This window comes from Dipodomys ordii, unplaced genomic scaffold (assembly GCF_000151885.1).
Source record: "Dipodomys ordii isolate 6190 unplaced genomic scaffold, Dord_2.0 Scaffold58, whole genome shotgun sequence".
Classification (NCBI taxonomy): Eukaryota; Metazoa; Chordata; class Mammalia; order Rodentia; family Heteromyidae; genus Dipodomys; species Dipodomys ordii.
This window is the reverse complement of record NW_012267274.1, coordinates 4,873,141-4,892,519: the sequence shown is the minus strand read 5'-3', so window position 1 is coordinate 4,892,519 and position 19,379 is coordinate 4,873,141. Positions and strand designations below refer to the sequence as shown.

General features: G+C 43.1%; 1 protein-coding gene across 1 annotated transcript in view; it reads right to left on the bottom strand.

Annotated features, from left to right (window-relative positions):
* The window catches only part of Dhx32 (DEAH (Asp-Glu-Ala-His) box polypeptide 32), a 56,183-nt gene that overhangs the window by 22,093 nt on the left and 14,711 nt on the right, over positions 1-19,379 (bottom strand). Inside the window, exons 2-3 of the mRNA XM_013021885.1 lie at positions 14,133-14,644; positions 2,644-2,837 (exon numbers count right to left, since the gene is read on the bottom strand). Coding sequence (XP_012877339.1) covers positions 2,644-2,837; positions 14,133-14,414 — 476 coding nt within the window. The 5' untranslated portion in view covers positions 14,415-14,644. The remainder of the gene's footprint in view (positions 1-2,643; positions 2,838-14,132; positions 14,645-19,379) is intronic.

The following is a 19,379-nucleotide window of genomic DNA, read 5'->3' as shown; positions in this document are numbered from 1 at the left end:
GTAAACTGAGCTATCTTCATAGCGCTCTCTCTCTCTCTCTCTCACACACACACACACCCCTGATTCCACTCAAATAGCATAATTTCACAGAAAGGCAAAGTCAAACAGCAGGAAGTGAATACTCAAAAAGGGTGGGCTGGGGCCAGGGGGAAAGGAGTGAACAAATGAAGAGGAGAAAAGAAGAATTCAGTGAAGAATCCAATTTTATATCCTATAAAATTAAGATAGAGGGAAGGGGTGGGTAGGGAAGAAATAGGTGACAATGTTGAAAGATACTGTTGGTCAAAAATATTTTATTCATAAATTGCCTGATTAAATGGCATTCCTTTGTACAAAGATAATGAAAAAGAAAACTATATCTAAGAGTCTTTTTCAAGGGTTTCCAAAGCCTGCCTGGCACTAAAGATATAAAAACACAAGCAGTGGAAGTGGAGCTGTGGCTCAAAGTGGCAGAGCACTAGCTTTGAGCAAAAAGAGTTCAGGGACAGTGCCCAGGCCTTGAGTTCAAGCCACACAAGTGATAAACAACAACAACAAAAACCATCAATTGCCAGGCATAGTGGCTCATGCCTGTATTCCTATCTACTTAAAAGGCTGAGATCTGAGGCTTACATGATTTGATGCCAGCCTGGGCAGGAAAGTCCCATAAGATTCTTATCTCCAATTAACCACCAAAAAAAAAAATCACAATTAGAGTATTAGCCTTGAGCAAAAGAGCTCAGGAACAGCAACTAAGCCCTGAGTTCAAACCCTACAACCAACAACATAAATAAATAAATAAAATACTAAGAGTGACTTGAGAGCTTAGTCATAGTTATCACTTAATTAAAACTATGGCTTTAAAATGTAAACATTTCAGAGTAAAAACCAAGTTAAAGAATAAATTCAGGAGCCCTTTGCCCGGTGGTAGTGTAGGATATGTCCTGTCTAACCAGTCCTGCATTAGCCTGTAAGTGTCAAACAGGAAGGGAGGGTTGGGCATTTCTCTTGTGTCACTCACGTAGCACTTACAGAAGAGGTCATTTGTAAATACATACTAACTAGATATATTACAAAGGCAGTATGTCCTGGATAGATTCAAGTAGGAGTGTGGTTGATCTATAGATTCCCTGTGGTCCAACACTGGCTGGAAGAAAAATATCTTCTATTTCTGAAGATAAACATAGGGAGAGCAACTTGGTTTAAACCACAGGAGTTATGTGGGCTTTCTGAATGGGCTCTGAGCTGGGCCTGAGTCTGCAGCAGCCAGTGGGGCTGAGCAACATGCCCTTCACCACCAGTTACTTTGCACCTGCTTTAGATGCTGGGGTATGGGTGTACGGAAAGCCACCCCGCCCTGCTCCTCTGGAACATGCCACACAAACGGATGAATGATGCGCAGATACTCCAGAGGCCAGGTGTGCTGGGGTCCTCAGCTTCTGCAGGGGTGGGCAGTGGTAGGGGCAGGGGAATCCCATGGGCAGATCACATCTGGCTGCCAGCAACTGTGGCCACTTCCTTAAGGTGTCAGGCAGACCCTGACTGTCAGTGATAGGACACTGCTTGGCCCAGAGTAGTAACTTTCCAAGTTTCCTGAATCCTTTTTGCATTTTTCTTTTTTCTTGTCTTCTTTGAATCAAGCTCTTTTCCTTTTTCTTTCTTTTTTTCTTTCTTTCTTTTTTTGTCAGTCATGGGGCTTGAACTCTGGGCCTGGGCACTGTTATAGTCACCACCTAATTAAAACGATGACTTTAAGATGTAAACATTTAGGAGTAAAAACCAAGTTAAGGAATGAATTCAGGGGCTCTTTGCCCATTGGTGTTGGATGCCATGTCCTATCTCTTCAGCTCTTGAGCTCTCGAACTCAAGGTGAGTGTTTTTCTACCACCTGAGCCACAGTGCAACTTCCAGTTTTCTGGTGGTTCATTGAAGATAAGAGTCTCACCCTTTCCTTCCCTGGGCTGGCTTTGATCCTCAGATCTCAGCCTCCTGAGTAGCTAGGATAACAGGCATGAGCCACTGGTGCCCGGCTTTTTTTCTTGTTCAAAGGAAATTTCATAATGAAGCTGGACCACCAAAAGGAGATACAGCAACTTACAGTAGCCACAGAGATGGCTGAGAAGTACAGTGGGAAAACACAGACCTGAGTGGACACAGTGGAGGCTGAGGCAGGTCTCCCAATGCCCAGCCGAAGGTTTCCATACACACGAATGGGAGAAGGGGCATTCTTCATGTGATGGAGGGAGGGGGGGCGCTGTCAGGCCCAGAAGAGGTGTGGGCCTTCCAAACACAGAAAACTGCAGAGATAAAGGTGCACAGGTGTGTAGACACGGGCTCACACAGAGCCACAGGTGCCCCCGTGGCTGGGCAGTGATGTGGACCCAGCAGGAGGCAGAACTTTACAATAAGGTGGTGGGTCTCTGCAGGCCAAGATAATAATGGGTTGGAGTTTTTGCCTGAGGATTCTGGGGAGACATGGAAGGTATTGAGATAAAAGGTCTCTGAGGAGGTCAGTGTGGGAGACAACTGTTGTATGTCAGGCTGGAGACCACATTCATGAGAACACAGATGCTTGACTTAATAGATGGCAAGAAAATGCCTCTTCTAGGACTATTAGAACCCAAGCCAAGAGTCAGAGGGAGCAAAGAAGCCTTCCAAACCAACCTCAGGATGGTCTCACTGGTACAGCAGTTTTCAAAGGGGATCATGTAGCCCACTTCGTGTCCAATGTTAACATCCATCTCGTCCGCCACTCGCAGGGCGAGCTGAACTGCCGTCTGCTTGTGGACCTGGGTGCAGATCACGCTCCCATGTTGGTAGTGGATGGAAAGGCAATATTCAGCACACCACTGAGGAACCTTTAATAGGCAACAATGACAGGATCAGTGCTCACTAGGAAGGACAAACGACGACAGACAAACTGAAAAACAAAACAGCCAAGGGGCTCGTTCTTTCTGGCTGCAGGATTCACTTTAGTTTTTTTTATTTTATTTTTACTTTTCACTATTTTTTCTTTTTGCGCTGGTACTAGAGCCTGCACTTAGGGCTTCGTGATCTCCTGTAGCCATTTTACTCCCATCTGAGCCTTGCCTCTATCCAGGGTTCACGTCCTAAAGGACTTTTCTCCTATCCATGAATCATCAGTGGACTGAATTAAATCTCACAGAGTGGTACTCTGAGCAATCTGAATTATGTGCTATTACTACTCAAAATTTAAAAATATAAGGATATATGTCAGGCGCCAGTGGCTCACATCTGTAATCCTAGCTATTCAGGGGTGGGAACAGAGATCTGAGAATCAGTGTTCAAAGCCAGCCTGGGCAGGAAAATTTGAAGCCAGGAACGAAGTCTGTGAGACTACTATTTCCAATTAGTCACTCAAAAAGTCACAAGTGGACTGTGGCTCAAGTGATAAGATTACCAACCTTGAGAAAAAAAAAAAAGGCAAGGAATAGTCTCCAGGAACAGAGTTCAAGCCTTAGTACCAGCACAAAAAAGACATATGTTTTAAAAGGGAAACTGTAAAACCATATCTGACTCACAGATTAAAAGGTAGAATAAAAATAAAAATGAAAAAGATCATGTTTTTCTTTGTGTTTTGTTTTTGTCAATCATGGGCTTGTATTCAGGGCCTGGATGCTGTCCCTGAGCTCTTTTGCTCAAGACTTAGTGCTCCACCACTTTGAGCCACAGGTCCACTTTCTTTCTTTTTTTTTTTTGTGAGTGGTTAATTGAAGAATCTCACAGGGACTTTCCTGCCTGGGCTGGCTTCGAGCCGTGATCCTCAGATCTCAGCCTCCTGAGTAGCTATGATTACAGCAGGAGCAAGCAGGGCTCAGCAAAAAAAGTATTTAAAATTTTTCAAAGACTAATATATGTACAGATCACAATTAAAACAGCTTCTTGTATCAGCTATTATAAGTAGTGTAAGTAGTGTATATATTAAATACCACTTAAATGAAAAATGACTCAAAATTAAAGCATTTACATTTAAATTTACATGCTCATAACAAATAACCACATAAGTCTATTTAACTTTTCTCTGGCAATAGAAACTAAAATATCCTGGCAATTTATTACCTAAAAATAAAGTGAGTCAGATAATCAACCAACTCATGTGGATTTGGAAAGAACTGATTGCAAGCACCCCTGCTCTTCAGCTATTTTATTTGAAAAATCCTTTTATCTAAAATGTTATATATTGGCTGATTTTTATCAAGTTCATTTATGTATTAGGAGAATATACTAAATTCATTTCTGTAGCACTGTTTACTAATTAAGCTTTGATACATCCATTAAAAATAATTTCAAGAGTTTTAAAATAGATCTGAGGTATTGAAACCTTGTAACATTTTTAATTGTCTTGAGGTCTGCTATTTACTAGTCTCATCCTGTAAATAGATTTTAATCTTGGGTTTTTAATCTCACTATAATTTGATAGCACTAATAATTCCAAAATGATTTGCTGCTGTGGCTGCATATCTGCAGTGATTAAAAAGTACAAATGTATTTCTTCCATGTTAAGATAGGCCTATCTTAATGCTTGCTTTATTTTGTAAAAGGAAGAAATTGTAGGATGCTGTAGTTGGGAAATCCAGAATTGAGGCATGACCTAGGGGATAATTAAGTACCTACAGGACCTCAGTCAGGGTCACGACTTCCCTACTTTTGCTTCCTTACTTGTAAAATAAGTGTATTTAGGGCACAACAACTGCCCTTCGAGTTTCAGGTCCCCGGTGCTTTCTCCAAGGCTTGGTGTAACCCCTCCAACTCCCTTCTGGGCATCGGTGGGCTCCCAGGCCCCCCGGGGGGGTGTGTCAGTGCCCAAAGCCATGACTCCTCACATCCTGGACTGGGCTATGGCCTCTGATAGAGAGGAGGCCCATCTTCTGGGTCACCAAGTTACTCCAGTGCTCAATAACTATATGCTAAGTGCATAGAATGATTTCATATACTTTCCAGAAATGTTTAAAAATTCTTTTTGTTTTGTTTTGTTTTTTTTTTGCTGGTCGTGGGGCCTGAACTCTGGGTCTGGGCGCTGTCCCTAAGCTCTTCAGCTCAAGGCTAGCGCTCTACCACTTGAGCCACAGCGCCACTTCCAACCTTTTCTGCTTATGTGGTGCTGAGGAACCACCTGAACCCAGGGCCTCATGCATGCAAGGCAAGCACTCTACCACTGAGCCACCTTCCCAGCCCCGAGAAATGTTTAAAAATTCTATTACCGGGCTGGGAAGGTAGCTCAGTGGTAGAGCGATTGCCTTGCATGCATGAGGCCCTGGGTTTGATTCCTCAGCACCACATAAGCAAAAAGAAAAAAGCTGGATGTGGCACTGTGGTTCAAGTGGTAGAGCGCTAGCCTTGAGCTGAAGAGCTGAGGGACAGCGCCCAGGCCCAGAGTTCAGGCCCCACGACTGGACCCCCACCCCGCAAAAAAAATTCTATTATCCTATATAGTCTACCTTGAATTCTAACCTAACTAGGAATTTATATAAAACTTTGTCTCCCTCATTCTCTGACAAGTAATGTTCTTTTCTTTTCTTTTTTTCTGGTTGTAGGGCTTCAACTCAGGACCTGGGTGCTGTCCCTGAGCTCTTTTGCTCAAGGCTAGCACTATACCAGTTTGAGCCTCAGCTCCATTTCTAGTTTTCTGTTTTTGTTTTGGAGTGGTTAATTCGACATAAGAGTCTCACTGGGACTTTCCTGCCTGGGCTGGCTTTGAATGGCAATCCTCAGATCTCAGCCTCCTGAGTAGCTATGATTATAGAAGTGAGCCACCAGCATCTGGCTGTGAGGTTCTTATTCTTGACAAATCCTTACCTGCAAACTGATTTCCTTCCTGTCTGAGTTCACCATTTAGGGTTCCTGGCCAAGAACTTGGATAGCACTTAGATGCAAAGCTTTGTTAAAATCACCTTTTGAAATTTTAGCTCCCCAATAAGGAGGAAGGCTTATAAGCACATAAATGTGGTTCACATTTGTTTCTAATATTAGCAATGGACATGGTAGGGACAATAGGCATTTGGATGCATGGATGGTTGTGTGGATAAGAACATCAACATCAACATCATCATCATCATCATGGAGAGAACAGAGCACTAGTACTCATTCCTGTAATCCTAGCTACTAAGGAGATTGAAATCTCAGGATCAAGTTTCAGAGCCAGCCAGGACAGGTAAGTCCATTAGACTCTTACCACCAATTAACCAGGAAAAAGCTGAAAGTGGAGAATTATCTCAAATTACAGAGCACCACTCTTGAGTGAAAAGGTTAAGGGACAGTGCCCAGGCCCTGAGTTCAGTACCAACACACACACACACACACACACACACACACACACACACACGCACATGCACACACGCGCGCACACACACACACATACACACACACACTAAAAAAAGGGAGAGAGAAAAATTGGGGCTCAGGACTATGCATGGGAGAGAAGTAGTAACAAGACCATAACAAGACCAAGGGTCATTTCTTTCAGGGGAAGAATAAGTAGTACTCACAGCTAATTGTATCAGAAAAAAACAAATATTACATGGTTTCTAATTTAATATACTGAAGTTAATGCCACAATTAACAAGAAATTAGTGAAACAAAAAGGATGAATGAAATGATACAGCAGTGTTCTTTTGGGGGGAAGGAGGAGTTAGCAGGCTAGGAGGTAACATTTGGGAAGTCAAGATGGCAGCCAGTGGTAAGATCACCTAATCAATGATGACATCAGGTGAGATAGCTTGAGAGTGACCTCAAAAGAGGCTGGACCCTGAGACACAAATGGGGTGGGTGCTCTCAGGGAGCGATGGAGGCCACAAGGAAACAGAACTGGCACAGTCCTGGTATAACAAATAAAACATGAAGTGGAAGACTGGGCATAATGTATTTTGCTTAGAGGCCACATTCACAGCTGAGCAAAAAATCACAGCTTCCACAGAAAGCCCACTCAGTTGTGGCTCTGACTAGACAAGATGTAACAATGATACACAGATTCTAACAGCAGGGAGGTTCTGAAGAGATGAAGAAGCTGCGTGGGACTGTGTCCTGTGTTAGACTTTCTGCACTGGAGTACTCTGGATCACTCTAGGCAAGCTAAAATGTTCTGATTTCAACTCTTCAGAAAACTCAAAGCACTGGCTGGAAATGTGGACATTTGATAATTTCAGGGGACATTAAGCGTGGAGCTTTCCAAGGAACTCTAGCTTTGGCTGCTCTGTGATAAATGCTGCATCAGTGCTGCTGCTCTGATCCTGATTATCCTCACCGGGAACTTCTCCATTGTCCCAGGAGCGCCCTCCAATTCTCACAGGAACGCCTGTGGAAGAGGCCTCACTTCTCTCTGGAAGATCTTCCCCACCAGGACTTGGGGTGAGCAGATGCCCAGCAGGCACTGTGGGAACCAGGGAAGCGTGGGAAACTCCATTTGGCTCAGTTCTGTCTTCAGAGAAACTAAATTCCAGGCCATTGTGACTTAAATGGCACTTAACATGTAGCAAGAGTTATACAGCATGATGAAATAAAATTGAACTGCTCCTTTAACAGTTTTATAAAGTCTTATAGAGCAACTTTTCTGAGAGTTTTGGCAACATACAACTCTCAAATTTATATACTCTGACTGATGGGACATCTTTTCTCAGTCTGCATCTAAACGCAGCTTTATGTACTGAGATGTGCCTACATGTTCAAGTCTGAGCAGTGAGGTGTGCCTTGTCCTCTGGCCCAAAGCAGGTCTGGGCTTGATGGGACACATTAGAACAGGTGATAAGAACATGCAAATTGGTCTCCTATCTCCTGCCCGCAAGGAAATCATAGGATTCAGGCCAACCTGCTGCTATGGTAAGATGGGTGGGTAGCCAAGACCTAACCTGTCAGCTGCAGTGCTGGTGGAGCTCAGCAGCTTAAACGTATTCAGAAGTAAGGTGGTGTGCACAGAGGCAGGGCTGCTCGATTCTGAGGGACTCAGTGTCCAGGGTCCTCAGGTCAGCTGAAGAGATATTTTGTAAGACTCCTCGTCAAGCTGCAGATCAAAACCAAGGGAGCAACAGCAGAAAACTTTGGGTATGACCTTGCGCCCATAGTGGCAAAGTATGCCTGCGAGAACAGTACTGTGTTGGACTTCTTCTTTCTATCCCCTGCCAGACAGTTTCCCATCTAATGATAACATGGTTAAATAATACGTAAAAAGAGACATCTGTGAGACAAGTACTAATACATTCTGTCAGACACAACCTAGCCCCAGAGACTCCCAGACCTTCACTTAAAACACTAATCTGTCCACAAGGCTGGACTCCTCTTCTGCCTTCTTCTCTCAGCGTGCCTAGCACTTGCAGTCCTGTGGCTAGCACCAGGATCCCAACCATGCACGCACTTCAGTGCCAGGACAATCACACGAGTTACAAGTTGAAAGGAATCCTAGGGGCCACCAGTTCACCCAAGGTAGGAATCCTTCCAGATTCCCACAGAAGGTTTCTGCCCAAGCCCGTATTGCCCATTGTGATCCGACACGTCAGAACACTCGCTGAGGGGCCTTCCTGGAACAAATGTCACACATCACTGGACAGCCACTATGTGCAGGTCTGGGCTTTGGGTGAATACAGGTAAAATATACCAGGAGAAAGAAAATGGTGGTGAAGTGTACTAGGCCAATGAAATGGAGTCAACATTTGCTTTTTTCATTTTTCTTCTTCTTTTTTTCTTTTTCTGGAAAGCAGCAAAAAATGTATTTACTAAAGCAGAACAAGTAGGGAGAAATATGAAAGAAAAGAATACCTCCTTATCCAACATGCAAGAGGCAGGGGCAAACATCCATCGAATATGTGCTTTTTAACTCTGGTGGTACTGGGGCTCAAGCTTAGGGTCTCCCGCTTGCTAGGCAGGTGTTCTACCATGCTAGCCACACCTACACCCTGCTTCCTCATGGAAATCTCAGTTAGTTCATGCTCAGACCCCTCCCTGCCTCTCTATTTGTGAAAAAATTTAGGTAGGAAAAGAAGACAAAGTACAGTTCTAAAAATGTTCTGCTTTCTTTTGACTCTTTCGTAAGCTTGCCCTAAAAATGAAATAGAAAAAGGCTCTACAGATAGAGGGGAAGCGCCCTCTTCCTTTCCAGGACACTCACAAAAAAGCCTTCATAGCATCTGTTCCAAAGACACAGGAGGTTTAAGATCTTTGGATTCACTCTGAAGACTGGCTTTTCTTTGAAATGCTTAAAACAGAGGAACAAGAAAGTACAGACTCCTGAAAGAGACAAATATTTTTAAAAAATCAAATGGTTTCCTGAATTAAGAAATCAATGAACAGTTTTTTTCCTTCATCACTTGAGTACATTATTGACTTCTCTGAAACTAAAGGTACTTACTGCCTTCCCCTTAAACAGAAAATAAACATGAATCACTAAAATGGCCTAATGATAAAAATAACAGAAACCATAGCTAAGCATTAATATATTATAAACTCTAATTCTAAAAGAATACAAATTCCTATAGAAAACTCAAATATATGTATGTGTTTGTGTATATGTCTCTGTGTATGTGTGTGTGTGTGTGTGTGTGTGTGTATACACAAACTGGTATGAAGCCTGCTGAGCACTGGTGGTTCATACCTGTGATCCTAACTACTCAGAGGGCTGAGATCTGAGGATCGAGGTTCAAAGCCAGCCCAGGCAGAAAAATCCCTGTAAGACTCTTATCTCCAACTAACCACTCAAGAACTGGAAGTGGTGCTGTGGCTCAAAGAGGTAGAGCACTATCCTGGAGTGAAAGAGCTCAAGAACAGCACCCTGGCCCTGAGTTCAAGCCCCACAACCAACAAGGAAAAAAAATCTAGTATGAAGCCAGACTAGTAGCTTATAACTAGAATCCTAGCTACTCAGGAGGCTGAGATATGAGGATCATAGTTGGAAGTCAGCCTGAGCAAAAGAATCCATGAGACTTTTATCTCTAATTAACCACCAAAAATGCCCGAAGTGGAGCTATGGCTCAAGTGGTAGAACACTAGCCTTGAGCGAAAGAGCTTAGGGATAGAGCCCAGGCCCTGAGTTCAAGCCCTAGGACAGGCACAAGAAAACAACAACAGCAACAACAACTAGTATGAGTTAGCAATTTTGAAACTATGACTAAGAGTCATAGTAAGTAAGGATATTCTAAACAATGACAGCCATGTTTCTCATAAAGAATTTACAAAAATGGAAACAGAAGACTGCAGTGAACCCTGTGGTGCTGAACTGGTGTTGGAGGCATCAGTATGAACATTTACTAACAAGGAAAAGGAAGGATGAGAGATAAATGAATAGAAATATGAGGAGGTAGAAAACAATAAAAAGAGAGAAACTGAGGAAGACAGAGGGAAATAAAAGTACTAGAGAGACAAAAAGACAAACAGCTATGTAGACAGATGGACAGATAAGTGTGCAAGTAGGTGTACTCTCATACATAGTTCCTCATTCAAGAGGCACAACTACTGCAGCCATCCTGGTTCTAAATGCAATTTGCTGCTAAAAGGAACAAGAATCCTTGAGAAAAATGACTGGGACAGGAAACACACTGGATGAACCTGGAAGAATAGCTAAAGAGCTCAAAACTCATGCAGACAAGACAGAGGGACAAAGACATCGTTTGAGGAGGTCCACTAGCCACATCCAGGACAACTCAAACAACAAAATTAATGGGCTATTAAAAATTATAATTCACAGAATGAGTCTACATGGATATGAATAGCTGAATAAATAAATAATAATGAAGAGAATGCTGAGCCTTACCGAAGAATTCCAAATAATAAATGAAGAAGGCATGACAGAATTAGACAAACCACCATGTGGCTACCACCAATGTAGTATTTAAAAGGTGAAGGAGTCACAGAAGCGCTGGCAGGTCAGGGTATGACGACAGCCTGCTTCACAGTCAGAGTTCTTTTTTGTTTGTTTGTTTTTGTTTTTGGTCTTCAGGTTTGAACTCTGGGCCTGGGTGTGGCCCCAGAGTTTTGTGCTCAAGGCTAATGCTCTACCACAGGTGCCATATACATATTTATGGCTTTTTGCTGGCTAACTGGAGATCAAAGTTTCACAGATTTGTTTCTCTAGGCTGGCTTCAAATCTCAATCCTCAGATCTCAGCTTTCTGAGTAGCTGAGATTACAGGAATAAGCCACCGTGACAATGAAATATAATGTAGTCTTGGACTGATTTCCAACAAGAAAATGTATTCTATCAAAATTATGTAAGATTGATTAAATGTAATTGGGTAGACATTAGATAATAAGATACCAACATTTGCATTTCCTATTTTGATGATTATATAAAATATTTAATGTTTTATATATATATATATATATATATATATATATATATATATAGCATTTCACTGTTTTTGACATTCATTGAAATATATGGGGCAAAAGACATCACATAATCATTCTAACCATTTCTTTGTCTCTATGTTTGTTTTTCGTGTGTATGTGTGTGTGTGTGTGAGTGTGTGTGTGTGTTTGAGACAGGGTCTTGCCATGTGTTATAAGTTTGTTCTCCAAGAACCCCTAGAATCACAACAATACACATAAAAATAAAGAACTGCCAGGCACCAGTGCCTCATGCCTATGGTCTTGGCTACTCAGGAGACTGAGAACCATGCCTGTAATCCTAGCTACTTAGGAGGCTGAGATCTGAGGATTGTGGTTCAAAGCCAGCCCGGGCAGGAAAGGTCATGAGACTCTTTTTTTTTTTTAATATTTTTTTATTATTGTGAAAATATTGTACAGAGGGGTTACAATTACATGGGCAAGATAATGAATACATTTCTTATCAAGCATTGTAGCCTCCTCTTTGTTTCCCCTTCCCATCCTATCCTCCCCCGCGCCCCCCCCCCATGAGACTCTTATCTCCTAATGAACCACTCAGAAAACCGGAAGTAGTGCTGTGGCTCAAGTGGTAGAGCACTAGCCTTGATCTAAAGAGCTGAGGGACAGTGCCCAGGCCCAGAGTTGAAGCCCCATGACTGACAAAATAAATAAATAAAATAAAAATTAAAAAAAGAACTGTCTCTGCCAGGCAAAATTGACTTCTGCAGAAGGGTGTGCCATCAGCCAAAAATCCAGCAAGCAAGCACTGACAGGCTGCTCCCCTATTTATCCCTAATACAGCTGGCCCCGCTCCTCCATTCCAATTGGCTGAGCTCAGGTTAACAGTCTGCTCATGACTGGCTAGTTTGAATAGGGTAAACTATATTTATATAATGTGACTTTGAAATAAGATTAACAGTATACAAGTAATCTCAAAATATCATGGAACCCCCAAGCTATTTCTTTAACAATCTGAAGTGTGTCTTAATTCCACCTTTAAAAGAAATCAGTTTAAGTCAAAAAACTTATATTTCAAAGATCCTTCCTTATCCCAAAGCAGCTGTTGTTTTTCTGAACAAAAAGCCGAGGCACCAGGCCAAAGCAGGAACTTTTAAGCAACACAGTTTGTTAGAAAAGACAGTTTTTCTCACATATGTAGCCCAGGCTAGTCTCAAACTCACATTCCTTCTGCCTCAGTCTTCTAAAGGCTGGGAATATAGGTATATATGACATACAGCAACATCAATTTATTCTTAAAAGGTGTGGAATAAATATGTGTATTCATAAGTGTGGAACAAGGATAGGGAAGAAGACAAAAAAATCAAGTGTGGTTAAATATTTCATAAGAAATCCAGGTGAAGGACATAAATCTCTGTATTGTTATTACAACTTTTTAAAAGTCTGGATTATCACAAAACAAAAACTTAAAGCTGGGGATATAGCTCAGTGGCAGAGGATTGCTTACCCTCTACAAATTCTTAGGCTTGCTTCCCCAGCATTAAAACAAAAACAAAAATAAACACATATACACACATATACACACACATATACATGTATCCCGAAATTTTTTTTAAATTGCTACTTTGTCCACATAAATCAGAAAAATCATACTCATTTAAGTCTTATAGTGAACTAAAATCAATCATTATAGCAGTAACTCATCAGAACAAGTAACAGATCATGACAAATCCTTGGTATCAGATTATTAAAACACTGTCCCACCCTCCCTCCTCTTTCTTCAAATTACAAGAAAGTGCCAAAGATAACAATCAACTTGGAATTATCAGTATACAGTGAAAAGTATTCTTTTTTTGTCCCAATTTGGAAATCATGTGATATGAGACAAGTGATCAAATCCCCTGGGCCAGCTCTGCCATGTGAAAATGATGAGGTCCTTTCAGAGCTGGTCTGCTCTATTTCTTATCTTTTTCTTTTTTTTTCCTTTTGCCAGTCCTGGGGCTTGAACTCAGAGCCTGGGCACTATCACTGTTTCTTTTGCTCAAGGCTAGTACTCCACCATTTGAGCTACAGTGCCACTTCTAGCTTTTCCTGTTTATGTGGTACTAAGGAATAGAACCCAGGGCTTCATGCATGCTAGGCAAGCACTCTACAACTAAACTACATTCCCAGCCTTATTTCTTACATTTTAAGAATCTTCATCTTAAGACTAAAACATAGATCTGACATAGATCTGACTTGAGTCAAATCCTGAAGTCTAAATACAACAACAAATTTGAAGTAAGTATTCATTAGCTATCTAACATGTTGACTACCAGACCACTGATGTGTAAACATAAAGGTTAATCCCCAAATTGCTGGTGGGAAAATAGCACCAATTACATCTTTTGGTACAATATGTATACAGAAGTAAATTATTCTAGAGGAAATTCTGTGATTCACTAAACATAATATCCATGTAAGTATTAGGTGTTATTCAGCTGTCAATTGATTTGGGTATTATTAATAAAAATAGAACCCTAGGCTGTGTTGTGTTAAATTACCTAAGTAATAAAAAGCATCGTAACACATAAAGCAAAAGGTTTTTGTAGCTAGCCAGACACTGGTGGCTCATGCCTATAATCCTAGCTGTTCAGGAGGTTGATATCTGAGGATCATAGTTCAAAGCAGCCCAGGTAGCAAGTCTGTGAGACCCCCATATCCAATTAACCGCCATAAGAAACTCCTCCCCCCCCCCAAAAAAAAAAAACCGGGAAGTGGAGCTGAGGCTTCATGTGGTAGAGCATTATCGTTGAGCAAGCAATGCTCAGGTCCTGAGTTCAAGCCCCAGGACCAGAACTACAAAAAAGGATTCTTTTTTTTACTCACCTGAGAGCTCTTGCCACATTTGGCATCTCCTGAAATAATCACAATTTGATTTTGCAGCAGATTCTCCATAAAGGAGTATTTTTCTTTCCATATTGGGAGGTCTTCTCTTTCTTTGAGAAGTTTGTAATAGCGTGATGAGTATGGTAGTCCGTCAAAAGGGTTCACTTCCAGGTCCTCACAGGCCAGAACCACCTCCTCATCCCCATCACTGGAGTCCAGGGACTCGGGAAAATAGCGCTTTTCTGAGGAGGAGTTTGGACACTCCAGTTCTTCATCCTCCATCTCCACAGGGCAGTTAGGGATCAAGTTTCTCCTTTCAACAGCCCATTGCTGACAGGGGAGGACACCTGGGTGTGTGTGCTTGTGCACACACAGCTGGACCTCCCAATGGAGGACTCTGAGGGTGCACCAAGTTACTTCCTCAAGCCAGTGTCATCTGTCCCTCGTTGCCTTGCTGGCCCACTTCAGCATTCAAGCATTCTTCAGTGCTCCATGACTGTCAATAATCCACACTAGAAAACACATGGAGAAAGGATGTGAGATCAGCAAATGCTCTTGTTTTTCTGCTAACAAGCGACTGTCTCTCCTTGCTGCTGTCACGCAGTCAGGAATACAAGGCTCTCAAAGGCAGGTTGGCTGTAACTTTCTCCTGGCCAGTTTGGAAAAGGATGGCTGGCCGGCTGACCTCTCCCACAGCCCCTCACATCTGGGTCACTGTGAAAGGGAAAGCTGCCGGGAGAGGCGCATTGTATTCCGACTAGTCACGTGAGCACCTAATCCCAAGACAAAAGGGACCAGGAGTTTATAAAGGGAAGCTCTGAAGGCCGGTGGGTGCCCTTCCAGCACTATACCACAGTCTCTTCAGAAATCCCCAGCTTTATTACTGGGTAGCACTTAAGAAACCTTCATTTTACTTCTTCTTGTGCCAGTTTAGGAAGTAAAGGAAGATAATCTGTATTTCTTTTCACCTGAGGTTATAGGTGGCTTTTGCTAATTGTCTTGGTTTAGCTAGATCAAAAGTCTTCAGCTTATTTCTGGAGACATCAACATGGGAGATCCAAAAGCTAACAAAAGACGATTTCTATCTCAAGGAAGAGAGGACTGCCGGAAGAAGGGCAGGTTTACCCAGGGGTGCCTCCCCCACAGATCAGGTAGGTGGTCTCCCCTACAATCACCAGCAACTGATAAGAACAGAACAAAAGCAATGCAGTCCATGCCTCTTTTGCACATGTGCCAAGTGGAAATGAAAAAGGAAGAAAACTCATAATGGCAAAACACAGTTCACAATGTGCTTGCACTATGCTCTTGCCTCACCGCAGCTTCATGTGGCTAGAGGAGAGAGCTTGGGGGCTGCTCCCTCAAGGGGCAGGAGGAAGAAAAGCACTCTCCTCTGATTAAGTGACTGCTCCAATAAGCTTTTTTAGGGCTAGCATTTGCTAGGGCTCAGGTTAATAAACGTAGGCACTGGACACACACATATGGATATTGTAAGGGCAGGAGAAAGAACAGGCTAGAACTTTTATCACATATGACAAAGCTAGAAGCAGGGGGGTTTAAATAACTATGAAGGTAGAGTTTTTAAAAGTTCATTTTGAGCTGGGCACCAGTGGCTCACACTTGTAATCCTAGCTACTCAGAAAGGTGAGGTCTGAGGATCATGGTTTGAAGCCAGCCCAGGAAGAAAGTCTATGTGACTCTTATGTCCAGTTACTCACAAAAAAGAGAGAGAGCTGAAAATGAAGTATGGCTCAAATGGTGGAAAATTAGTGTTGAACACAAAAGCTCAGGAACAGTGCCAGACCTGGAGTTCAAGCCCCAGGACTGGCACAAAAAAAAAAAAAAAAAGAAAAACAACATTTTGAGCCAGATTCTAGTAGCTCACACCTCTTCAGGAGGCTGAGATCTGAGGACTGTTGTTTGAAGTCAGTCAGGCAGAAAACACTCTGAGATTCTTAGTTCTAATTAATCAGCAAAAAGTTGGAAACAGAAGTTTGGTTGAAGTGGTAGAGTGCCAGCCTTGATGCCTTAAAAAAAAAGTGAGAGGGAGACCCTGAGTTCAAGTACCACTACTGACACAAAACCTTTCATTCGGAAAGCCACTGTTCCAATTAAAATTGAATCGCAATGGTATGCAATACAAACACGTTACTATGGATTTACTTTGTAACTCTTCCCTGCCCAGGCCAGGCCAGACCCTGGACTAGAAGCAGAAAACATTAGCTTGACATGCCACAACAAGCATGCACTGAGATGCATGCTTGCCAGAAGTTTAAATCGAGCTTCCAATTCAAGTTTTCTTTTTTTCTCATTAGTATTTCTCCTAAGGATTCTAGAACTATGTGTGGATTTAACCACAATTATAACCCTCAGTTCTCTTAAGAACTCTCTATTTTAACCAGTTAAAGAAAAAAAATAGGCTGGCACTAATGGCTCACACCTGTAATTCTAACTACTTAGGAGGCTGAGATTTGAGGATCGGGGTTAAAAACAAGACCAGGTAGGAAAATCTGTGAGAATCTTACCTCCAATAAACTAAAGTGGTGCTGTGGCTCAAAGTGGTAGGGTGCTAGCCTAAAGCAAAAGAGCTCAGGGACAGTGCCCAAGCCCATGACTGAAAAAAAAATACAGCTAGCTGAGTGCCAAGGTGGATCCCAGTTCAAAGCCAGACTGGGCAGAAAGTCTGTGAGACTCTATCTCCAATTAAACAGCAAAAAATGGCTGGAGTATGGCAGAGTATCAGCTGCAAGCAAGAAAGGCCATCAAGCTAGTGGTCCTGAGTTCAAGCCCAGGGACCAGCCACCTTCCACAAGTATAATATTTTTACTACATATGTTGCTGTTAACTTAAACTACTCCCTGAGTGTAACAATCTTGGAATTAAGGTGACTAGATTTCTCTAAAAAAGCTTATCTATATTAGAAATCTTGCAGATTGACTGACTGGAACATCACCATTGTGGAGAAAAAGAATATTGGCATCAGAATTATCTTAGGTTATCTTTAGTGTCCTTAATAGCCACTTACCAATCACCTTATCTGATGTAACATCTTTTGGACTGTTAGGTAAAACTCTTGGAATGTACTGGTACACTCAGCAGGCCCCTAGCTCCCACCAACCCTACAGCCAAGAATGTTAAAACCTGTGAACCCGACAGAAGAGATCGCCCACTTTGCTGTGACCTTTCTAATCTGATCCCTGCATCATTGCATTTGGGAAAGTGCATTCCTTCACAACTTTCTCTTGTTCTGGACTATAAAAGCTCATGTGACCCTTTCCACAGTGGAACCTGTCACTCAGAGTGACCTGACCTGTATTCCCAGGCCCAGTCACTCACATCTGGCTCAGAGTAAACGATCTCATGCTCTTTAGAGCAAAAGCTTGTGTTGTGTCAACCACGTAGTGACCACTTGGAACCTTGGGGCCATCTAGAGAGCCCTTCCGCACAGTTCTCCTTCTAGAGCCCTAAGGCCCAGTTGATTCTCAGTCCCACATCATGTTTTTACCCACTGAACTGTGGGCGTATGAAAGATGGCAAGGAAGTGTTGCCACTACGCCAATGGGACAGTGAGCCTGAGGGCCAGTGACAGACTCACTGTGACCTAGAGAAGACAGCGACAGGCCTCTGAGTCACTTCCAAGGCCCTCTGTGCTCAACACAGCGTCTAAACCAGTTTCCATTCCGGAATTCTGAGCCCCAGGTGTGGACAGTTGGCTCACACCTCAACCCAAGCTCATGAGTGAGCTCTCTCAGAGGCTCCAGCCCATCCAGCCTTCGGATGATGCAGACCCAGCCACCACCAGGCTGAGCTCCCAATCCACATCCCAGAGAGCCCAGGCCACCCAGAATCTCAAGAGGCCATAAATGCTACTGCCTAGTTTTGGGGGGGGAGGGGAGGGAGGTTGTCCTGCAGCAACTGATAACCACACTTCAGCCTTCTAGATAAAATAGTTCAACTTTTCTTCATGACTCAGAATCTCCATTACAGAAGTACAGAATAAAATGAGGTCTATAGATTTCTCCGCTGTGAGTGTCAAGGCCAAACTGCAGCATAGAGCCCTGCTGGCCCCCAGGAGTCCATGCCCAGGCCATCTTGTGGTCAGCATGCTTGGTGAGGCTCTTCCTGGCTCGTCTACCCTGCTCTCCTCCCTGCATTGAGAAGGGACAGTGGCAGGTATCCTGCTTGTCAGCACACCACGGGTCCTCGGGACTGCTTGTGAACAGCTGGCACAGGGGAGGCCACATCTCCAAATGTGAGACTGGAGATTGGGAACTGCTCCACCATCTTCGCTGTTTTTTTGCGGGGGGGTCCAGTCATGGGCCTGAACTCTGGGCCTGGGCGCTGTCCCTCAGCTCTTCAGCTCAAGGCTAGCGCTCTACCACTTGAACCATAGTGCCACTTCCGTTTTTTTTTTTTTCTGGTTATGTGGTGCTGAGGAATCGAACCCAGGGCCTCATGCATGCAAGGCAAGTGCTCTACCACTGAGCCACCTTCCCAGCACCCCACTGTTTGTTTGTTTAAAATCACTTTATTTAGATGTGTTGTTAGCTATAGCTTTCTCACTGGCAATTTCCACAGTTGTGAGCTCAAATGTTGTGGGTGCTCATGAACCCACAGGCTGAACACACAATGCATAAGTCACTGTATGCTCTGCAGGGTTTTCTCACCTTCCATACTAATAGCTGACTGCATTCTGTCGCGGGCACCGCTCATAAACTGACAGGGTTCTAGGGTTCTCAGCCTTGATATGCCCATCTCTGGAACACCTGCGAATATGCTTCCCACAGCTGGACCAGGCAGGCCCGGCTCCTGGCCTTAAGGGGCTTACAGTCTAACTGAGGTAGCTATTTTTTTTAAATCAAAGCTTTACACTTAGTATCTGTTGATTATCTCTCATAACTCTTCATAGGAGTTATTATCTATGTGTACATGTAAAAGCAAATACTCGGTAATTAAAAAAAGAAAAAGGATAGATCTTCAACAATTCCAACCCTAGAGTTAAATTCTCAGGCTGGGTAATAGGCTTGTAATCCCAGTTTCTTTAGAGGCTGAGATTTGGGATCATGCCCCAAAGCCAGTCTGGACAGGAAAGTCTGTGAAATTCTTTTTTTTTTTGGTTGGCCGTGGGGCTTGAACTCTGGGCCTGGGCGCTGTCCCTCAGCTCTTCAGCTCAAGGTGAGCGCTCTACCACTTGAGCTACAGCGCCACTTCCGGTTTTCTGGTGGTTTATTGGAGATAGGAGTCTCACGG